Source organism: Urocitellus parryii, chromosome 9 (genome assembly GCF_045843805.1).
Source record: "Urocitellus parryii isolate mUroPar1 chromosome 9, mUroPar1.hap1, whole genome shotgun sequence".
Taxonomy (NCBI): domain Eukaryota; kingdom Metazoa; phylum Chordata; class Mammalia; order Rodentia; family Sciuridae; genus Urocitellus; species Urocitellus parryii.
Window position 1 is genome coordinate 44,300,560 of NC_135539.1, and position 14,769 is coordinate 44,315,328.

The 14,769-nt window shown below is 32.0% G+C and overlaps 1 protein-coding gene across 1 annotated transcript in view; it reads left to right on the forward strand.

Annotated features, from left to right (window-relative positions):
- LOC144256981 (uncharacterized) overlaps positions 1-14,422 on the forward strand; it is a 582,621-nt gene extending 568,199 nt beyond the window's left edge. Inside the window, exons 5-7 of the mRNA XM_077802917.1 lie at positions 12,634-13,578; positions 13,659-13,753; positions 14,310-14,422. Coding sequence (XP_077659043.1) covers positions 12,634-13,578; positions 13,659-13,753; positions 14,310-14,422 — 1,153 coding nt within the window. The remainder of the gene's footprint in view (positions 1-12,633; positions 13,579-13,658; positions 13,754-14,309) is intronic.
- The last annotated feature ends 347 nt before the right edge of the window (positions 14,423-14,769 follow it).

Here is a 14,769-nt window from a genome sequence, read left to right on the forward strand (position 1 = left end):
CATTTCATTTAATGATTGGGAAATATGTTTTTTGGTATTAAGTTTTTTAAGTTCTTTATATATCCTGAAGATTAGGTTTCTATTTGATGTGCATGTGGTAAAAATTTGCTCCTATTCTCTGGTATCACTTGTCCACTCACTTATTGTTTCTTTTGCTGAGAAGAATCTTTTCAGTTTGAATTCATGCAATCTCGTGACTCTTGTTTCTGTTTCTTGTGCTTTAGTAGTATTCTTAAAGAAGCAAAATTTCAAATCCCCTACCTTGGATTACAGGTGTATGACATCATGATAGCAACACAATTCATCTTAATTTCAAGCCCACTTTCTTAAGGGGCTTTCATCGTATGAAGAAAAAGAAAATGTTATAGACAGGCCATTGGGTCTAAGGCCATGTCATGAAAAAAGAATATACCATTAATCTATTTAAATAATAGACTCAAATCTTTGTATCTTGGGAAAAAAATAAACACACACACACACACACAAACACACACAAACACCATACCCGAATTCAAAAGACCTTGTATGCAAGTTTAAATGCAAATACTTTTCGGGGTTGGTTGGATTTTACTTCTCCAAGGATACCTTGCCATAAATTCGATGCAGCCTGAGGATCTGGATTTCAATTCCCAGATTCTCAAAAGACAATAAATAAAAAAATAAGTGTACAGACAAGACCCTACAATTGTGACATCATTTATTTCTGGATTTGAGGTTATCTCCTGACTCTCAAAAAACTCACTAGTTTCAGATTGAGCCTATGAAGACATAAGTTGTGTCCAATCAGGACCTCTTATATAAGCATTGTCCAATCTACACATATTCAGTGAAGAGAAGCAAGTTTTGACCATCTGGTATGAAGTCTGCCAGAGTGGGAATCCACTTCTAGGCTTCCTCACTTATGTTCAGTGAACCTAATTTTTTTCTCCTGTATAGGTACTTTGTGATTTATAGAGAACACATGAGGTTCCTAAAAATAGAGTAAATGATGAGTGTGCAGTAAAATCCTGAGACTGGATGATGAGTCTGGTTGAAACTAGCTGCACTGACTATGGTGGGAACTGGCAAGGGTTGGCTAGAATCTCTAGTGTAATCTTTGGTTTATGCAGTCCTGTGTCTTCTTCTGAGAAAGATCAGCCATGAATTTCCACTGGCCAATCAACTGGATCATATATTAATAGTAGACACTGGAAGTCCTATAGTATCCTATAGAATATCTTCAGCCCCTACCTTAAATTCTATGTGAGAACATTTGTGGCAATATTTCCGAATCTTCTCAGATTGTGTTGTGGATTCTGGAGTGAGGAGATAATCCCAATCACAACTCCATGTATTTTTTCCTCCAGGACGGGGGTGAGATACTCTACAGGTATCTCAGTTTTTCTTTCCTCCTGAATTCATTCTCCTTCTTTGTGGAGATTGTGGTATTGTGGATTGAGCCAGAGGTACTGTACAACTTTGCTACATACCTGGTACTTTTAATTTTTTTTGTATTCAGACAGTTGCTGAGTGTGATTTTAAATTTATGCCCCAGTATTGTGAGTTGTATTTATATATAAAATTTTAGCTTCCTTTTCAATGACAACTCCCCCTTTCCCAGTATTATCAGTTACATTTTTGCAGTATTATCAGTTACTTTACCCATATTATATTTCAAATGAGCATCGTGTTTTCAATTGTTATACCAAAAACTGGATGAGACTTTAAAGTATTTTTTTTCTTTCTGGGGGCAATTTTACATGCATATTAATTCCAGAGACTCAAGTGGGCTAAGTCATTACGATTGCAATTTCATGGTAAACATTAGGAACTTAGGTAGACTAATTAGACAATTAGAAAAACCTGTCTCAAAATTTTCAAACATAGCTTGGTATGTAGCCCAGAATTAACATGCTGCTTTTTCAAATCCCCAGTACCATAGAAAAAAATCAAAAGCAAATTTTTTTGTTGTGATTGTTTATGAGCATTTTAAATGATTGAAAAGTAAAGAAGAATCACTTGATCTTGGAAAAATCATGTGTTTCTATTCTTCATTTGTGTTTCCAAAGGCAGACAACCTGTCAGAGTGTCTTTATGCTCAGATTTCATTTTGTGGAATGTATATGAGAGCATTCTCATTCCCTACTCTGGTATTTTCCTGGAACTGTGTTTCACAACTATATAATATGAGGATCCCACAGCTGGCACATCTAATGCCTCTCATAAGTCCAGACCAGTACTTTGGGTTTTTCTTGTTCAAGAGCAGTATAAATGTAGAGAGCTTAGTTTCTCAAATAAATAACTGATAGAACTCTCAACTCTATTTTTAAAAGATATCTTCACTAATTTTATAGTCTAGCACAGTGTTTCTTTCTTCCATATTCTTATATTTGGAGTACTACTTACTATTCCGCTTTATGAGAGTAGCCATTCTAACAGCTGTGCTCATGCAGAAGATCTTATAGTTGGCTGGTGCACTAAAATTCTGATGCAAGCATTTTAGATTCCAGGGTGCCTTATGCTCACTGGAAAAAAAAAATTGATGTGCACCTATTTTAGAAATAAAGAGGCATCTGTGATTGTAACCATTTTTCTTCACTAATATTTGAGATTTTAGCCTATTACAATGTTTGCACACCAATGTGAAAACACTCCTTTTTGTTCTAGGGAGATTTGCACCTGTACAGTTACCAGTGCTTTCAATACTTTGAGGTTTCAGATGTAGTCCATTGAATGGAAAAAGTTAATATTGGGACAAATTACTTACAGAAAGAATTGGTAAGGTCTGGTGTAATTAGTAAAGTGAGCTGGGTGAGAGAGCTCAGGAAGTGGTAAACTGCCACTTTGGCTTTCAGTGGTGGTCTGTATTTCCCTGTTAATTTTTGGTAATGTCTAGGTAAAAGTTCAACTGTCAGCAACAGCTATTTGCATTTTTAGAGAATGTTGGCAAATCCCTCTAAGGGATTAAGGGGTTCCCTTAAGATTTAACACCTCTTCCACTCTGGTCTAGTGGAATAAAGCCCATGGATCTTGCATGGCCATAGAAAACCACTTATTTTTTTCCTCCCTGGAGTAAATACTCATGTATATCTTATTCCTTCCTCTGTGTGTACAGATAAATTAGCATTTAAACTACAGGCAATTTAGAGTTGAATAATATATTTCAAACCCAAATCAATCTTATGTTATTTATATTAACACTGGATTTGGGCATTTTGTTCCAGTAATTTTGCATATTGCTCAAATTAGGAAAATCTTCAAGTGCATTCTACTTATGTCTTGATCAATATTTTTTTTTCAGTTTTCAAATTTTTATGCCTCTAATTCCTTTAGAGTTTTTAGATGGGCCAAAACAGGAGTATATATTTACTTGGTTTATCCATAAATGGAGGGAAGCTTATATTCTGCTATTAAGTATTTTTATTTTATTTTTTAAAATTATCTCGCTCTTTGCTGTTTGGTGGATGCTTGTGTATAATTCCAGTATCACACACATTCTGCACACAAGTTGCTTTTGTAATCTATGCCTTTTATTCTAACATCTACCTTGAGGTTGGATTGTAGCATTTACTCACATTAAATATTTTATTGATATGGTTTGACTTATATAGTTATAATAATTAACAATAAAAAGATATTTGCATACACATGAATTGTCCTAAGTAGTTTTCTGTGTTGTGATTTCTTTATCTTAAAATTACTACACTGTTGTAATATTATAACATGCATTAGTGTCAGGTAATGATCACTTGTACATTTGCTCTTATATATGAGAGAGTTCTTGTCTAATTTTATATACATTAAGCTTTCCAGGAAAATTTTAGAAGTTTTTTCTTTGATTTCTTCTTTAACAAAAAGTAAATAATGGTAAAATTATGACCAGTTATTATTAAAAGATACCTTGGGAAAAAATAATCATTTTTATAATAGTTTTATACTTTGTAAATATGTTGAATATTTGAGTCTTTTATGTTCTTTTCTGTATTTTTTTTTCTCAAATACTGCAAATTCTTTTTGTAAACATACTTGCATATGAAATGCAACATTCATGTGACATCAGCATAAAATATACATGGTATTTTATTGTATTTGTCAAACTGGATATAATACATCAACAAATATTCTAGCTCCTAGAATTTACATTTTATAAAATTTAATAATAATTCCTTCCTCTTTATCCATGCCCCTTGGTTTCAACTCTGGAAGAATGTGGCTGAATTCTCATGTACAGTTGCTGTAATTTTAGTCTCTGATTCCTGTGTTGCTGTATCATATACATATGATTACAAAACAGTTTCTACAAATAGATAATAAAGGCTTAAATTATTATTTTCCTTTTTTTGTGAATGTACTTATTCCACATATTCATCAATATTATTTAACTCATCTATATGATCTGATTGTATTCAATGTTACCTAATTTCTAAAGATTTTGAGTTTTTATGATTATTGAACAGTTAGACATATCCTTTTTAATGTGACTCTTCAAAAATTTTTTGTTTTTCTTTTGCAATTTGTTGTATTTCTTCTTCTTATAACCATTTGATTATATGTGAGAAAATTAGGGTTTCTTTACCTTGTCAGTTTTGCAGCATTTAATATAATCATTTTATGAATAGATTTTGTATTAATATATTGTAATTCATAAGTTTAAGTATATTATATTGTATAATTTTGAAAACAAATAAAATATTTTTTTCTGATATTAGGAACTCAACCAAAATGCCTTAATGCTGAGCATATTCTCAGCTCTGTTTTAAATTATATTTTCAGATGGGGTTTTCTCAATTTCTTCAATTGGCCTTAAATTTTTTACTTCATGCCTTAGACTCCAGAATAGTAGATATTTCAGGTGTACACCACCATATGAACCCTGTCTTTTGTATGTAAACTTTTGAGCTTTGTACTTCTTAAAAATTTCAGTATTATTTATTAATAAGTTATATTCTGCATTTAATGTGTCAAAATATGTTGTTATGTTTTATGAGTGAAGGGATAAAATAGCATCTTATTATCACACTCTTTTCCCAATATCCTAGCATGTTTTAAGAGTTTTGTTGTTGGTGTTTTCTGAAGTTCCATCATTTATTTTATTATGAGGTTTACCTTGATTGATTTTACTTCATAACATCAATCATGTGGCATCATGGTATTCTGGTCAGCAGTAGACTTTATGTACAACCATGGATCTAGCAAATATGTTAACCATGTCCAAGACTATACCATCTAGATTCTGTCATTGCACTCAGAGAATTGGAAAATTGCAGAAGATTCTTAGGATTAATTTTCCAGAGTGTATTTCCATAAAGTGAGAAATCATTATATATGCCTATATTTGCAATTACATACTGTATAACTGATATATTTTTTATTTTTTGAATTTTCAAATTTGCTAGTGCTTTGTTAATTGCATCTGCTTTTTTAAAATTTGTACTGAAGATTGAACCCAGGGGTGCTTAACAATAAAGCCACCTCCTGAGTCCTTTTTTTATATTTTATTTAGAGACAGAGTATTGCAGAATTGCTAAGTGCCTCACTAAGTTGCTCAGTACACTATATATAAGACAATATTATATATAATATTGTCTTAAAATTTATGATCTTTTTTCTTATCCTCCTCAGTCACTGGAAGTACAGGTGTCCATCACTAGACTGGGCTCATTTGCTTTTTAAAAGCACCAACATTGATACTGGTAACTCTGTGTTATGTTTATCATTAATAGCTTCTAATTTTTCTCTTTTGCTTAGACTTTCTTTACTTTTAGTTTTTAAATTATACTTTTTATTGGGATGGGTGATTTGATAATAAATTCTAGTCATTTTAGGGCTTACTATTTTTTTTGTGTATGTTTTATTTTCACCTGAGTTATAGATAAACTCCAATTTTTCAGGTGTATGGAGGTCTAAGTGAAACATAATAACCTGTATGGATATTGTCAAAAAAATGGAACCACAATTTTACCCAGTTTTTTGACTGCACTGTATATGCCCAAAGGACATAAAATCAGCATACTACATTGACACAGCCACATTCATGTTTATAGCAGCACAATTCACAATATCTAAGGTATAAAGCCAACCATTCAATGATGAATGTGTCCATTCAGTGATGACAGGATAAAAAACTGTTGCCTATGTACACAATAAACTATGAATCGGCCATAAAGAAGAATGACTTTATGACATTTGCCAGGAAATGGATGAATCTGGGGATTTTATGCTAAGTAAAACAAACCATTTCTTTAAGACCAAAAGTTGAAAGTTATTGCTGATATGAGAAATCTAAAGCTCATAAAGTGGGGAAGGGTAAGAAAAGAAGATCAGTAGATTGCACAATGGTAAACAAAAAATAAATAAATGAATAAATAAATAAATAAAAGGGACAAGGATAAAAATATAAAAGATATATATCTGTAAGTGAATCCTACCGTCGTGTCCACCAAGAACAGGATTTTAATTAGGATAAGATATATCCCATGCTTGCATAATACCATGAAATCAATTTTACTGTCAGGTAGAACTAGAAAGAACAAATAAAATTAAAAAAAAAAACAAATTATATTTGTTCTAAGAGCTATACGTATATTCTATTATAAATATCATACAATATAAATATTGATCAAAGTTTGTATATATATAATTTTGTACGTTAAAAAATGTTAAAATTATGAAAAGTAAAATTCAAACAGGATTGTTGTTGCTATTTTTTATATTAATAACATACATAAAAACCATAAAATGTTTGAACTTAAATAAAGTATTAAATATTTCCATTAAGTGGTCTCTCAACTTTGTTACATTTCAAAATTTCTCTTATACCATTGATATCGGAATTACTAGAGATCTCAATACACATTCAGAATAGCCAGCTCTATAAGAGAAATAAGATTCTACACATCAATAAATCTTTGATTAGTGGTTGTAAATTAAAATTTGAGGATTCCCTTTTTTAATTGCCATGATTTTCTCATCTGAAAAAAATATATAATTTAGATCAAGATATAAAAAATTACAAAATATATATTTTTGTGATAGTGCCTGAGTTTTGTATTGTGTTTCATACATGTGGAGTATGTATACATTTTTGAACTTAAATCACTTTTTCTGCAGAAGTAGATAATAGTTTCATTGTCTTTCAAAACACTACCTACATGATAGTCTACTCTCATTTCAACTTTAATTACATTACAGACTGTGCAAATATTCATGTGGTTAATGTGTTATTTATTTACCTATTCTTATTTTAGGAACTGTTATCGTTTATGGATATAGCCATTGATTTTACTGAAGAGGAGTGGGAATGCCTTCAGCCTGCTCAGAAAAATTTATATAGAGATGTGATGCTAGAGAATTATAGAAACTTTGCCTTTCTTGGTAAGTTTAATTTCACTTTAAAATTATTAACTAGTAATTATTATTTAATTTACTTCTGTTGCAAGGTATCTTCTGGGAACTTCTCTATAAGAATGAGTTTCAGATTTGTTTTTCAAAGAAAAATGACATTTTTAGTACAGATATTTCTCTCTCTCTCTCTCTCTCTCTCTCTCTATATATATATATATATATATATATAAAATTTTACTCTTTAATCTGTCTCTTTCTTTGTGTGTTACACATCCTTCACTTTAGATAAGTAGTACCTAGTATAATTTAGTGATGTAAACTATTGTAGAATACACATAGCAGGGGACAGAGTTGAGTCATTCAAATGTCAAGGAGAAACCCAAACTAAAAAATGTTGAAAGAGTAGTTATCCAGCAGAAGAAGTTTTTAGAAGCTTAGGTTTATTTATTTATTTTGATTCTAATCATTGAACACATACTGCCCTATATTTATCACATTTTCAAATTCCTTGTTGTTCTCTCTTTCCTTCTTTAGTGATGTCTCAGTTTTTTTGAGATTAACCATCAAAACTTACCTTTTGTTGTGAGGGCCAGCATGATCTGTTTCAAATCTTCTTGTGAAGAAACCTTTCAAGAAGCAAACAGAAGAGAGAGACACACAAAGAGTGAAAAGGAAAAAAAAATTGGTCACCCCTCTTAACAGCTGCACATATAATACCCCAAAATTACATAGCTTATGATACAATGACTACATTCTAACCCAGTGTTTCTTTAACACCAAGTGCTAGCTAACCAAGATTAGGTACAGTTAATACAAATATGTCCTTCTTCCTAAGGACATTACCGCAGAAACTAGATAGTGCACCTGTAGAGTTGTCTTAATAGCTTCAGAGAGCAACTGCTGGGCATTAAAATTTTGGGACTCAGGGTTCCAGTTACAATCACCCCCACACTTTCCTGTCTATTCCAAGCCAGAATACCTAATACATCCCCTTTTTTTAAGGCCTTTTGAATAAATAATATGACTTATCTCCTTAATGCTGTTGGGGGCAAATATAGGGCAGGCATAGAAAACAGCAAGTTCCAACATCAGTAAACATCTACCTATGAATATTTTTGACCCAGATGAAATTGAGTAAACATGAAGTTAACCAATCCAAAAAGTCCAAAATCCATCATCTTGTCGAACCTTATTAACGATATCATTAAGGTAGCCTAAGTCTTTTGAAATAAAATTACTATTATAACTTAAATTGAAAGAACACATGTTATTAAACTTCTGATATCCTTTATGATGTAAGAATAACAGACAATCAATTGCCGCATGATTGTCAAGTATGGCTTGACAATGTTGTTTTTGTTCTTCATTAAGCATATTTACATCCATGGAGGCATGACTAATACTGTTTATGAGAGCATAGGCGAGTTTCATAGAAGTTTTATAAGCCCTTAGAGCTAGTCCAGGTAAACCCACTAAGGAGAGTGTCAAAGCGTTAAATTCTGCCTTAGAGAAAAGCTTCACTGAATCGTCACAGTTTTTATCAGGAAGCATAGACCTTTTATGAATAAATTGCACAGGATGGTGACCTATTAAATAATATGTTAATGGAAAGGACACATTTTTCTGCTAAGACAACAATGAATACCATGGGATATTTTTGCAGGTATATAACAATTTTATGCAAGTGAGTCAAGATATCGTAATGGGTTCTAGAAGTCCAGGATCTGACAGTACTGAATTTCCCATAGCTGGTGTACAAAAACAGAGCAAAATTGTTATTAAGACCAAAGCATTTACAGAATTTTGTGTGAGTTTAGCAATCAAAGCAGTAATAACGTTATCTAGAGTACATTCTAACCTCATTTTAGCCAATACCTGTTGAGCTGAGGCTATTAATGGTTTTATATTCCCCCAAGTAACTAGAATTCAAGTACTTTGGGGTCCTCTTTTAATGCTTCTCCTCTTTTGAGGAGAATGATTATTCTCTTGTTTGGATGAATTCTTATCTTCCAAGGTTAAATGAAACTTAGAAATTATCTTGTGAAGTCCCTGATGTACATTTATAATTGCTATTTTTCATGCATGAAGCTAGAGTCCAAACGGGACATGTTGCATAAGTGTAGCAGTCTATGCTTTTTCCTATGTGATCAAAGGCACAGGATCTTGTCATGCTGGTCAGGTGGAACCTCATATACTACATAATTATTTTGGTAATCGCTGTTTGAGAATAAAATGTCTATTCAATGCAGATGACCAATTTTGAGTATTAACTTTATGTTGTATATTAAGCACATTAACTGTAAATAAAATAATATTTAATGCATATAATAAGAGAGGCTAGATTGTTGTTTCTGTTTTAAAAGGCAAGTATCAGGATGCAATTTGATCACTCAACAAAAGGTAATCCAAAAGAATTATGAGAAATTTTGTGATTTAAAACTATATATCATTGATTAAAATTTTTGCAAAAGAATGAGATGTAAACGCAGGAGCATTATCCATCTTTAAACAAATAGGGCCTATAGGAGCAGATCATGCTTGGTTTCTTTCCATGCTCTCTGCTGGAACTGACTTTACATTTTCTTGTTTTAGATTCAATTCTGTTAGTAAAATTTTTTATTTTGTTTTGTGTTTTGCAATAATGTATTAGTAACCATAAATATTTTGAAGTGAATAAATCATTATACTTCTAGTTTGTAATTTTTTAATATTTTTTTATTTTATTTAATTTTGATTAGTGATTTAATTTCCCCATCATTGTTTTTTTTTTAGTGTGGCATGCTTGGATTCTCTTCATGCTTCATATATATATATATATATATATATATATATATATATATATATATAGAGAGAGAGAGAGAGAGAGAGAGAGTCTTTGACTATAATATCAACCCTACACAAAACACAGTATGTGTGTGTGTATCCCACTTCTCTTTATATATCCTATAAGTTTTTAATTTTTACTCTATTTTACAAGTTGCTTAGACTTGGTACTGCTTGATAAGCCTCTCCCATATTGGTAGAATTTCAGATTTGAACACTAGGAATGCCCTCTCATTATTCACATAAACATTTTCTCTTTGGTGTTAATATTTTTCTATTTGAATCTCTAAATTTTTTTAAATAGTTATTTAGTGTTCTTTGAGTAATTCATAACTATCAGTATCCTAATGTTAAATTCTTAATTTTTGTTTGTTTGTTTGTTTTCTGTCATTTGGATTTATCCATGCTTCTCTTTGTTTATATTTGCTGTACTATTTTTTATTTGTTCATTAAAGGAGCCATCAGTAGATTATATAGTCCATTTTTGGAAAAAAGTATAAAAACTTTTAAATAATAAAAATAGGCAAGAACAGTGCTGCATCCTTGTAATATTTGCTAATTGGGAGGCCATGCAAAAGTACTTAATTTTTGACAGAATTCACAGAAATTTAGAAACAGCATGGCTCTAACAATTTTAAAAAGACTTGTGTTGTAGTTCATGATATACAATTTTTGTGGTAATCTCTAGCATTACACATGAAACATTAAATATTGGATGACATAAAGATCCAGAATTGCCAGTACTAAATATGTATCCATGAACAATTAAATCAGAAATTTGAAGAGATACCTCTGCTTTTGTGTTTAGTGCAAACATTTTTCTCATTATTAAAGCTAGGGACTCAATGTGTGTGCCCATCAATGTCAAATGTGTAAAAATATGTACTTATATACTATTATTATTTAGTTATAAAATATTTTATCTCTTAAAGTGTTATAAGAAATATATGCAGGACTTTGAATTAAGTGAATGGTGGCAGGCAGGTATTAAGTTGTAGGAGCATTTGATTCACATGTGGAAGTAAGAAATTCAGTGAGCAAAATTTTGCTCACCAGGTACTGTGTTTTCTGTAGGGTTGATATTATATTCAAAGTCTCCATATTTTTATTTTATTGAGCATAATAGGTTCAAGAGTTTTATTTTACCACATAGTGAGTGTATTATGTTCTTCATAAATACTAGTAGAAGGAATACAATACCTTGTAAGAACAAAATTGATAATTATATGAAATAATGGTTGTGTTAATGCATTCTATTTAGTTATTTTACCTTATATATATAGTATAAAATACCATGATATATTTATAAGTAAACAAAGTTGTATTTGTCAATAAAGGAAATTCTCATATCACACCAATAAAAATATAAAAATCAATTTATTATACTTGATTGTCATGTGTTGAATTCATCAAAATATTATGGCCATACACTATGCAACATTTTTACAGTCTTTTAAAATGTTTTATGAAAAATTGTATAGACATATATGTTTATATTTCTTAGTAAATTTTTTGTTCATATTTCTTGTTAAGAGTCCATTGCCTTTTGTTAAGTGTCCATTGAATATTTATGATATTATCACTCAAAATCTACTAGTTATTTTCATGTCTCTATATCATGGTATTCAAAAACCATTTTTTGGACATTCTTTGAAAAAGCCAGAAACGTTTGTATATGTTTTACATTTCTCTTATTCTACTGACAGTGAAGGTAGCTGGTAGATATTACCTAAATTCACAATACTCTCTTATAAAGGACAAAAGGCTATTAATGATACTTTTCTATATTTTATTATATTACTCTTCTTAACGATGTACTCCTCTTGGATACTGTGGTCTCTACAAGAACTTGGGTAATATTCTTAAGGTAATTTTTCTGTACATTTTTATTGAACTAATATACTTTTTGGATTTATGGTGACTTTGAACTTACTAATCTGCTACACTCCTGATGTACTTATTTTACCTTAATTACATGTTATGTATGCAAAATATATATTCACCTCGTCTAACAGGTATTGTTTTTTTAATTTTTTTGTTTCTTTCAGCCATGACTCCGAATCATACCCAAGAATATTCACCAGAAAAGTGCCTAAAACATATATTTCATGAAGTGATAAGTGCAAAATATAGAATTTGTGAACTTGACTATTTACCACAAAGGAAAATATGGAAAACTACAAGTGAGAGGGAACACCAGGAATCATATAAAAAATCAGGCCTTGTTCACCACCAGAGAATTTATACTGGAGAGAAGCCCTACAAATATAAAAAAAGTTGCAAAGCTATTAGTAAAAAAAAAGGTCTTATTTACCAAAGAGAAAACCACAATGAAGAGAAGCCCTACAAATGTAAAGATTGTGGCAAAGCTTTTAGTCAAAAATCACACCTTATTTGCCACAGCAGAACTCACACTGGAGAGAAGCCCTACAAATGTAAAGATTGTGCCAGAGCTTTTGGTACAAAATCACACCTTATTTGCCACAGCAGAACTCACACTGGAGAGAAGCCCTACAAATGTAAAGAATGTGGCAAAGCTTTCAGTCAAATATCAAGCCTTATTTACCACAGAAGAACTCACACTGGAGAGAAGCCCTACAAATGTAAAGATTGTGGCAAAGGTTTTGTTAAAAAATCAGAACTTATTTACCACAGCAGAATTCACACTGGAGAGAAGCCCTACAAATGTAAAGAATGTGGAAAAGCTTTTGGTCAAAAATCAATCCTTATTCGCCACAGCAAAACTCACACTGGAGTGAAGCCCTTCAAATGTAAAGAATGTAACAAAGTTTTTGGTCAAAAATCAAGCCTTAATTGCCACAGGAAAACTCACACTGGAGAGAAGCCCTACAAATGTAAAGATTGTGGCAATGCTTTCATTAAAAAATCAAACCTGATTCACCACAGCAGAACTCACACTGGAGAGAAGCCCTACAAATGTAAAGAATGTGGCAAAGCTTTTGCTGGAAAATCAAACCTTATTTGCCACAGGAGAACTCACACTGGAGAGAAGCCCTACAAATGTACAGAATGTGACAAAGCTTTTGGTTACAAATCACACCTTACTTGTCACATCAAAACTCACACTGGAGAGAAGCCTCACAAATGTACAGAATGTGGCAAAGCTTTTGGTTACGAATCACACCTTACTTGCCACATCAGAACTCACACTGGAGAGAAGCCTCACAAATGTACAGAATGTGGCAAAGCTTTCGGTTACAAATCACAACTTATTTGCCACAGAAGAATTCACACTGGAGAGAAGCCCTACAAATGTAAAGAATGTGCCAAAGCTTTTGGTAGAAAATCAAACCTTACTTGCCACAGAAAAATTCACACTGGAGAGAAGCCCTACAAATGTACACAATGTGGCAAAGCTTTCAGTTACATATCACAACTTATTTGCCACAGCAGAATTCACACTGGAGAGAAGCCCTACAAATGTACAGAATGTGGCAAAGCTTTTGGTTACAAATCACACCTTATTTCCCACAGCAACACACACTGGAGAGGCCCTACAAATGTAAAGATTGTAGCAAAGCTTTTGGTCAAAAATCACACCTTATTTACCACAGGAAAACTCACACTGGAGAGAAGCCCTACACATGTAAAGATTGTGGCAAAGCTTTTAGTCGCAAATCAGACCTTATTTACCACAGCAGATCTCCCACTGGAGAGAAGCCCTACAAATGTAAAGAATGTGGCAAAGCTTTTGGTCACAAATCATACCTTATTTGTCACAGGAGAACTCACAATGGATAAAAGCCCTTCAAATGTACAGAATGTGGCAAACCTTTTGGTGTCAAATCAAACCTTATTCACCACAGCAGAAGTCACAGTGGAGAGAAGCCCTACAAATGTAAAGAATGTGTAAAGCTTTTGGTCAAAAAAGAGACCTTATTCACCACAGGAGAACTCACTGGAGAGAAGCCCTACAAATGTAAAGAATGTGGCAAAGCTTTTACTCAAAAAACAGGCTTTATTTGCCATAGAAGAACTCACACTAGAGAGAAGCCTTACAAATGTAAAGAATGTGGCAAAGCATTCAGTCAAAAATCATACCTTATTTGCCAAAACAGAACTCACACTGGAGAGAAGCCTCACAAACGCAAAGTATGTGACAAAGTTTTTACTCAAATATTACATCTTATTTGCCATATAAGCATTTACACTGGAGAGAAGCCTTACAAATCTAAGCAAAGCTTTTAGCAATATAACAGGCCTTATTCACCACAACAGAACTCACACTGGAGAAAAGCCCTACAAATGTGAATAATGTGGAAAATCTTTTCGTCAAAATAAAACTTTATTCACCACAGCAGAAGACATCCTGGTGAATGTGAAATGTGAATAAAGTGATAGTACTTTTAAAGAAAGACTAAACCTTGGGGCTGGGGTTGTGGTTCAGTGGTAGCTAGCTTCACATGTGTGAAATCCTGGGTTCGATTCTCAGCACCACATAAAAAATAAATAAGTGAAATAAAGGTATTGTGTCCAACTACAACTAAAAAATAAACATAAAAAATAAAGACTAAACCTTATTAACAACAGCATATATACAAAAAAAACCCTACAAATTGAAACAATGCAGCAAAGCTTTTCATAAGAAATCAATTCTGTTCA